The 9,732-nt window shown below is 43.7% G+C and overlaps 1 protein-coding gene across 1 annotated transcript; it reads left to right on the forward strand.

The window, feature by feature from the left end:
* The first annotated feature begins 7,306 nt into the window (after positions 1–7,306).
* Positions 7,307–8,079, forward strand: LOC147464000 (uncharacterized). The gene has a single exon (XM_086492354.1). It carries the CDS (start codon positions 7,357–7,359, stop codon positions 7,873–7,875), a length of 519 nt encoding a protein of 172 aa, XP_086348480.1. The 5' UTR covers positions 7,307–7,356; the 3' UTR covers positions 7,876–8,079.
* Positions 8,080–9,732: the final 1,653 nt, after the last annotated feature.

A 9,732-nucleotide genomic window follows, 5' to 3' on the forward strand; every position in this document is an offset into this window, starting at 1 on the left:
TACGTTCTGGGGAGCGTTTGGTTGTATCAATCCTTTGAGCTCATGGCCCGGACCTTTTTATGTTATTTGGGGGGGGGATTGATGAGGTAGTCATTGAGTAGCTTCATATCGTAGACCGTTTGTCTCGGGGGGTGTTATTCAAAATCTTGTAACATGCATATGTGAGCATTTGTGTTGCATTGTGATTTACCAACCATTGAATATTCCTAATTGGGTGAGATTGCCTAGCTATGTAATTTTAGTGCATCGACACACCTGTTTGAGATTGGGTGTGATGGCTAATTTTGCTATGCGAGAATATCAAGAGCTCCAATCTGGAATGAGAACATACTCCTTATTGGATGAGATTTTTCAGGGAAGCCAATGACCCAGGATATCAAGTGCTCTGTTCTGGAATGAGAAAATTGATCGTCTCTCGGAAATTTTTGAGCTAACTTGAGTTGTTTTGCAGATATATTGTAACTGCGAACGATGACTCTTCTTTCAAGAAGGGGGGATGTTACAAACTGTTGATGTGTCAAGCCACTGAAGAACGGAGCCAACTTGCAGATCTAAGTGGAGGGGCCTAAACCCTAAGAAGAAGCAGAAGAAGTTTTCACCAACTGAAACCGGCCCGTAGGGCGGTAGACTTTGGCTTTCACCCGTAACTTTACTTTAGACTTTACGACACAAAGGAACTTCACGAATAAGCTTCTCACTGGAATTCAACACTTCAAGACAAACCACGGCTTGGTAGCTAGAGCTCTACCAAGTAGACAACGACACCCTGTTTGCCCCAAATATTGGTGCCCCTTTCGGTATTTCTTTATTCTTATTATACTTGAGAAAAACCTGTAAACTTCTACAAGCTGTCCCACTTTTATCGGGCTGAAATTGCTCTACTCTAACCCGATTTCGGCAGCATAACCACAATAGAAGTCTCCACGGACAAAATCCCAAGTCCACTGTGACTTTCCACACACTTTAGAGCACTTTACAAAACCTGTCGAGAAATTACAGCTCTCTGAATTCTCTGTTTTGCGCTCCGATCTGCATGCCGATCACTTCTGTGGATAGCCCTCGAGCTCTCGCACTTGTAGGGTCACTTGCCCCTTGAATTAAACGAATTCCTTGCGCGAAATCTCTCTAAATTTTCTTGTACAGGCACCCAATGCTTTCCAGAGGCTCTCCTGGCAAATAAACGATCCAAACGCATTTATCTAACCCTCACCAAGCTGTCCAAACCTGTCCATGGTTATAATTGCAGGTTTTTGATCCGATTTCGCCAGCATAACGGCGCAAAAATCCGTGTAGGTCAAAAGTACACGTCAAGGACACTTTCCCCTATGGGAAGCTTTCTAGTGAGCTGCAGGTCAATTTCAGCATCTTGTGATTTTCTGTTTTGCCATTGTTAGGTGCCTACTGCCTTATACACGCATCCCAAGGCCTTTCCGAGGCTCCCCAGGCGATTCCCTGCAGTTTAGGTGTGAAACCCTACACCTGTAGAAAAACATAGCAGGCTGTAATTCTCTGTTTTGGACCGTTTCGAGCGGAGTGAGCACGCTTACACGTGTCTCAGTTGCTCGCGCACGCAATGGGACAGTTCCCCTGTAAATCGGACAAGTTTTCACGTGAGAAAATTCTCTGTTTTCTCATTCCTTGGCAATGGAAATGTGCGTACCTGAAGGGGATTAGCAATTAGCTCATCCGGTTCTTGTACAGAAGGCTCTTGCCTTGGCAAACACGCACAAAACCCCCATAATTGTACATGTTCATCTGAGAAGCCCAACTAGAGGGGCATTACCATATGTGCAAAGTGGAGAGAGAGAGATGCGCAAGAGCAAATTGTCGCGCTACATAGAGAAAGGGAGAAGCCAAGCTTTTCATTAAAGCTGTGAGCACCTGCACCCACTACTCACGCACACTGTAGCACAAAAATCAAGTCAAATAAGCCCCCTCTCTTGAAATGGGCACCCCCTCTTGTTGATACTTTTGGCAGATGCATCTGGAGCCCCATGTGTCCCTTATGCTTCTTTTGAGTTAGTTTCTAGTACCCATTGACAGTGTAGCGGGGGGCCTAAATAACTTTGAACTGAGCCTGACACCCTTTTACTGCTTGGATTTTCAGCGTCAAAGACCCACAGAAAACAGCCCCAAAAACAACGTTTTTGGCTCAGTCGCAGATTTCAGCCCATAGCGTTTTTGGATAGTAGTAAGAAGATTGCAGATTTCAGCCATTAGGTCGACTTTGTCATCCCCCTTTGAGCGCAAGGCCGCAAAGGGGTGCGCCCACAGAAAGGAGTAGAACTCGGGTGAAGAGAAGATCCTTCTCAAACGCGGTTTGCAAGCGAAAGAAAACCTCAAGAACCCAAGACCCTCAAGAACCCAAGAACCCAAGTTCCTCGTGAACTTAAGAACCCAAGATCCCCAAGAACCCAAGTTCCTCGTGAACTTAAGAACCCAAGACCACAAGAACCCACAAGAACCGACGACTTCAGAATGGTCATCACTCGAAGCGGAATAGATACTTTGCTTGAAGGTGATGAGCATGAGAGAGGCAAAGAAGAATTTTCCCCACCAGGAGGTTTTTCTGACCTTCCCCATCTATGTCAAGGATTGCACTAACTCCTATGGAGGCTTTCCACAAGATGTTTATGGAAAGGAAGTTAGAACGTGAAGCAAGAAATGCAGAAAGAATGGCAGAAATGGAACGCAGACATGCAGAAAGAAGAGCAGAAATAGAGCGCAGACATCAAGAAAGAATTGCAGCCGCCGTCAAAGGAAAGAGCAACCAATACAGGGAAGAGTTCTTGCGACTCGTTTCTCAAGCTCAGGCACAGATGCAAGAGATTCAAGAAAAGGAGACTCTCTCAGTCTCTTCTTCTCCAAAGCATGACACACAGGATTTGCATGATTGTGAGAAGCATGATGATTTGAATGACAATGATTTGCATGATGATGATTTGATTGACAATGATAAGCATGATGATTTGCATGATCAAGTTGTGATTTCTCACAAGCATGATGATTTGCATGATCAAGATGTGATTTCTCACAAGCATGATGAGTTGCATGAAGCTGATGTGATTGTTCACAAGGATGATGTGTTAGTGGATGCTTTTTCTAGCGAAGCTAACCTCGTTGTAGATTCGATCAATCACGAAGAACCGATCTTGGCTTTCGAGTCGAGGTCCAAAGAACCCCCACAGGACTATTCGATCATTCAGGAAGAACCGATCTTGGCTCTCGAGCTTAGGTCCAAAGAACCCTCACAGGAAGTATTATGTATTCGCATGATTGATACGCACGCATTGTTCGAGTGTTTCATTCGTGATCGTTTCCTATATTTTAGTCAGCGTCTTTATGTGATCCCTTTTCTTAGGCATGACATATTGTACGTTGAGCACGTTGACTCATGAATGAGCACGAATGTATGCGGATTGTTCATGAAAAGCTGAAAAGTATGCATTCAAGGAAGTCACATTCCATGTCTCTTCCTTGGCATGACACATTCGTAGAACGAGCACATGAAAGTATGAGCACGAAGCATGGGCATTTCCGTTGTGAATTGGCACCGTTGATTGCTCTAGATCAAAAGAGAAAGATTCGATCTTATTGTTTGCATGTGTTTGATGAACGGTTTGTCACTCCATCTATTTGTTTATCTACATTGCATGCACAGTCTTTGAGGAAGACACGATTTTTTCCACTCACTTTACATGGAATAGATATGTTCATGGTTGTGTGTTGGAAATGGTTTCAGGGATTTTCAGCCACGGAGATTCTTGAAGAAGAAAGAAGCATGACTCTCGACGAAGTTGAAGCATCGAAGGAAACTCAAAAAACTTTGTGTCGCTTTCGGCGCGGCCCAAAGAAGCAAGCGTTGCAGACCTTTATGAAGTTCAAGTACCGCACGACCCACACATCAGAGTGGGCCGGTGAAGAGTCCCTTCCAGGATTCCGGATGTTGTTGGCGATCTCCCTCGACGATATACAGTTCGGTACCAGTACCTCACTTTGAAAAGGAGGGGATGTCATGTGACACATCCAGCCCTATGTGTCCGTGGACAAGCTACAGCATGATCAGGGTTCAATCAGTCTAGATTAGAAGTGATCTGGTACTTTTGTGAGTCTATTCGTAGACCGTGCATGCCCCGTCACTTAGTATAGATGCATATCCGTTGGTTGCACACAGCATGATCATCAGTATTCCCATTAGAATCCATCAGATTCCATCAGGGAAATTTTCTAGTGCATTTACCCTATTTTATCTATTTTTTGCATTTTTCGCTTATTAATTTAAGTGACTTTCCAACAAAAGTAGGTAGGGCAAATTGGGTAAGAAGCAAACCAAAGTTGACACTAAATGGTAGAAGAGGTAGCAGGAGCTCCACCGCTCAACAGGCAACTTCTCAAGCAAGAACCCTTGGGGGCGACTCCCTCAAGCAAGATCCCCCGGGCTCCATTGTCCTAGCGTTTTTCAACAAGGAACATCGCCATCCTCAGTCACTAGTGCTTGCATCAGCATCGTCTTTCATTGCCGGAGGTCACAGAGAAGCTAGTGTTTTTGGAAAAACCAGCATCACTAGCGTTTTTGGTTTACAACAGCCCAACGTTTTTGGTTTCAGCCTCAGCCTTGCAGATCCGGCACATGTAGTGATTGCAGCCCTAAAAGACCATCAAGATCAGCCCCGAAAGGTAGCAGATTCAGCCCATGAAGAAGTAGCAGATTCAGCCCAAGAAAGACCTCAATTTTCAGCCTTGAAGATCATCAGTTTTCAACCCTAAACCTGCAGATTTTCAGCGTCAAAGACCCACAAAAACAGCCCCAAAAACAGCGTTTTTGCCTCAGTCGCAGATTTCAGCCCATAGCGTTTTTGGACAGCAGACAGTAGGAAGATTACAGAATTCAGCCATTAGGTTGACTTCGTCATCCCCATCGTCATCGTCGACATAGCCTAAACTTGCATCAGTCCCATGCATTCCATTTGTACCAGATTGTGGAATCATAAGTAGACCACTCTCGCCGACGAGAGTGGAGCCTTCGGAGGAGGGTTTTACAAGGTCTCTGGTGTTGTATCTCTCTTCTCTCTCTATCTCTCAGTCTCATACACTTGCACGCACAGTGCCCATTCACTTTGTTTATGATCATAGCATTTTCTCATTAAGAATGGAAGGCTCTCCCTTCCATAAGAACAAAAGGAACCTTGAGCACAGTTCGGAGCACTCATCTTGAGCAAAGCGCAAACATTCATTCCGCTGCACCTAACAACGGGGCAAATAAATAAAAGTCAACCAACTTATGGGAACCCCGTCTGATGGGGCCCAATCGACCCAAAGACAGTTAAAATTAAGCCAGACCCACCCACACACACACAAAGTCAATTGCGTATGAAGCCAATGATGTGGCAGACTTGTACGGATAGCCCGCAATTTGCGTTGACATGCTGACTAACACTGTACGGATTGTTGCAATTCGTGCTAACATGGTGACGCAGCACTGTATGGACTGCCACAATTCTCGCTGACAGGCTACTGACGTGGCGGTATGGATTTATGTGAAACGTGCTGACAGTTTTTTGGACTCCACCCTTTTGAGACCAGATGCTTTTAGAATTTGAATGCTTTTCGCTTTTGGGCCTAGGGCCTTTAAATAAGACCCATGGGTTCTCACTCTAGCAGTCTACCCGCGGGAGATGCAGAGCAGAGCCATGGGAGTTGTACCATGTTGAAGAAATATAAAGAAACACTTGTAATGTGCAGTGGAAATGTTAAGGATATAGCTCGGATCTAGTACTCCACACAAACACAAGGTTACTTTACTTCACTTGGAAAGAGAAACTGAACCGAACACAATGAAGGAGAGAGAGAGAGAGAGAGAGAGAGAGAGAGAGAGAGAGAGAGAGAGAGGAAGGGACGGCACCGGATGTCGGGTCCCAACCATCCTCAAGGGCCCCCTTGCTCTGTTGCCAGAGTGTGAGGATTAGTGGTGCTAATCCTATATTTAAGACTAAAACTTCATACTTAAGATCGAACTGAGACTCAAGAGACTGAATGTGTATTGATTGATTGATTGAATGCTTGAATGAATGAATAAAAACTGAGCACAATAGGCTCCTTATATAGGAGACGAAGAGACACAAATGAAAAGACAGGTCTCATGGTGAAGAGACATGACTTTAGACGTAAAGACACATCCTTTCGGCAAAGAGCTGCAATCATTGGACGAAGAGTCGCAACAGTAGAGCGAAGGGTTGTGACAAGTCGTCGAAGGAGTGTGGCTTTTGGCGAAGAGGCATGTCTCTTGAGCGAAGGGTCGTGACCATCCAAGCGTAGGGGTTCTCCTTGGCATAGCACTTTGTGTATCTGCAACTAGGAGTAGATGTAATACTGTAACATAGTCACAATCATGACATTCCCTCTCATTTAAAATGAGAGCCTCGGTTAAAGGAATGACTTTTGATGTTGATAGAACTCTGGAAAAGCATTGAATCTTCGAAAATCTTCAGTCTTTGACTGCTAGTGCAATTCAAACCCGCATGCAGTTTTAGGAGTTGGGGGGCTCAATGGCCGCTATAGTTCTTAAACGAAGCGTTTTCTGAGCCCTTGATGGGCTAGCCCACCCAATGATGGAGCATCAATAGAGCTAGTCGGCTGCAATTCCAAATTCCTCTTCGGGGTGACCTGTGGTCTTGTATGATAGAGCTGATCCAAGCCTGTGTTATCATTGTCTGCTTCACAAATGACCTCCTCCATCGTTGAGGATCACAAGCCAAAGACTTCTGATACCATGTCAGAATAGCGTGCGGAAGCATAGATGTGACACACATTCGGCACCGGACATGCACGAGAGAGAGAGAGAGAGAGAGAGAGAGAGAGAGAGAGAGAGAGAGAGAGAGAGAGAGAGAGAGAGAGAGAGAGCTCCAAATCAACTCTGATCAGTTAGATACAAAGTAAGAGGCCCAAGGCCCTTATATATTTCCCACAGAAAGTTGCCCTATGCAACTCAAATAAATTATGTCAAATACATTGAGGCTCCCTTTAACAAGATTCTCCCCTTTTTTTCTTTTGTACTGTTTACCTTCTTGCTAGGGGAGATGTAGCACATTAGACAATTTCAAAACTCATAGAAGGATCTTTTCAACACAAAAAAATAAAAATAAAATAATATGAATTATTGCTGATGACTTTATATTGTTATTAAGTGGCAAAGACTATCATGTGAATCTCAAAGCTGCTCATAGGATGCAAATACTAGAGTTGTTCTATGTCTCAACTTAAAATTGTTTCATTGCGTGTGTGTTGCCATTATTCTTGCAGTCTGAGGGTTTCTACTGTGTTCTCTTCCTCTCTGGGTTAGTGATTTACAAAAGGTACATGGTTGAACCCATGCAGGTGACTCTAAGGTGTGCCAATGAAAATCGAGATGACTGTCACTTCAAGCTACATAACATTATTACCCTTACTAATCAAGGACTTGCATCTGCTCTTACGCTCACTAATAAGGACAGAAGACCTTTGAGGTTTACTGCTTCTGTCTCAACAGCATTCGCAATCAGGTCTTCGCAAGCAGTTTGTTGTGTCGGATTGGATGGTTGCGAGTATTTTAGTCCAAGTGAAGCTGCTCTAAAGGCTGCTCAAGGCAATCAAAATGGGTCTTTCTTTGAGAAGCTGAAAAGGTTTGTGGTCCCATTTCAGCAGGATAAATCTAAACAGTCCGAGACACCGAACGGCATAAGTGAGGTGCAAAAACACAGTGAAGGCAACTCAAATGAAGATCAGATGCACTGGTTTACGGAGAAACCTGGGGAAATTATTTCTGTCACCAATGGAGTACATAAAGTCTACTCCAATCCTCCAAATAAGATGCGAATAACAGATGAGGTAAGAGTTTGATGTTTGTGGTACTGTCAAGGCTTCAGTACGGATTGACTCATGTACCTTTTGTTGGATGTATTGCAAATTCTTATGCTTTGTCTTTAGATTGGGCAAAGCAAAAGAGTTGCTTATTAGATAGTGTATCCATGTTACATATGAAAATCCTGAACAGATATATTATTGCATTGTTTTATTGAATCAAAGCATTGAAAAATTTGTTTTCACTCAACGTAGATAACTCTCGTCAATATCAGTGATCTCCATTTGCTTGAAGTGTATGTTTAATTATCAAAGCTTGTGTGTTTCTGTTTATGATGGTCAGAAATAGAGCTCAAGCTTTCATAAGCTATGATATGTACAAAGTTTAGGCTTTTTAGACCAGTGTGAGTTTGTGCAAGGTACACAATGCAGATCAGGCAGCTATTATACCGATATCTGTTTAGTGTATCAGTTATGCCATTTGGGGCATACCATTGGATGTAAGAACACCTTGAAGAGACAGAATTGTTGTATAAGTGATTTTACTCAATGGCAATGTGGTGTGCTAGTGTTTCTGGTCCTGTTTCTTGTGGGTGTATCGCCCATCCCCTAGAAATGGAGTTAGAATAGTAGTGTAATTCATTGCTAGCCACCTTATCTGTGTTTCCATCACCCCTATTGGGGCATTTTCTCTTGGACTTCATTGCTCTTTGACATCTTGGCTCGGCTTTATAGGCAAAATAGTATTTTAAAGATGCTTAGTCTGCCTTTTGCTGAATTGTGGGGCACAAGTAAGGCTCTAGGGATGGAACTCCGATGTTCCATGTGGACTCTCCTCTTCTGTCTCTCTCTATCCAAGTTCTGTTATTTGCAATTTTTATTTGTGTGTTGCGATTGATTTCTCGCTTGGAGTGTCCAAGCCTGTAACAGTGATATCAAAGCTCAGACGATTCTTCTTCTCTGAAGGATCCGATCCTTTTCTGCAGCACATGGGTTCTTGCAATGAATCCGATAGAGACAACACTCCTCTAACTCTTAGTCTACAGGAGATGAAGAAAAGCAAAGTCCCAGCACGGGATTTCACGAGATTGTGACAAACACTAACCTTATATGTTGGTTTCCTTCCTTGATTTTTATTTAATTTTTGGGACTCTTTTTGAAATCACTATACCCGAACATTGCATGGCCAGTGTGAAACGATTGATGGCCGAGAGTTTCACCCGCAAGAGTCAAGGCTAGGCAGCCACGAGACGACTGAGCCGATCAACACTGAAATCTGACTAGTAAAAGGGAGGCTAGGCTCAGTTAGTCATTTGGGGCCCTTGGCGAGACTTCGTAAGTTGGTGGGTACTAGGAATTTAAACCAAATGGACAAAATGGACACTTGGCAGTCTGTGAGCCATTTTCACGGACACCTCAGCAAGGGGAGCGGCCAAAATCGATTTCAACAAGAGAAGAGGTTGATTTAAGTTCATTGTGAGCTATTGTGTATGTGTGAGTAGAGTGTGCAGGTGATCACAACTTTAATGGAAAGCTTGGCTTCTCCTCTGTCTTATGTAGCACAACGATTCCGCTCTCGTGCACCTCTCTCCCGTTTTGAATACAGAATCGTGATGCCGAGCTCAAGGGCTATTCATCTGGCGAAATTTATGCTTGATTACCGAGGCAAGAGCCTCTTGCACAGGTATCGGATTAGCTAACTGCTAATCTAGAGCAAGTACAGGTTGATTTAGAGAGATTTCTCGCAAGAAATCTCATTTAAATCAAAGAGCAAGTATCCCTACACCTGCAGGATCTCAATGGCTACCTACAGGTGCGTTCGGCACGCAAAAAACAGAGAATTATAGGTTGCTGTAATTTTTGCAGGCTTAGGGTTTTGACCCTTTTTTATGCCTA

Source organism: Adiantum capillus-veneris, chromosome 2 (assembly GCF_014529385.1).
Source record: "Adiantum capillus-veneris isolate H3 chromosome 2, ASM1452938v2, whole genome shotgun sequence".
Classification (NCBI taxonomy): domain Eukaryota; kingdom Viridiplantae; phylum Streptophyta; class Polypodiopsida; order Polypodiales; family Pteridaceae; genus Adiantum; species Adiantum capillus-veneris.

Bases quoted from the DNA above. Each gene is read 5' to 3' on its own strand.
- LOC147464000 (XM_086492354.1), top strand. From the start codon at position 7,357: ATGGTTGAACCCATGCAGGTGACTCTAAGGTGTGCCAATGAAAATCGA.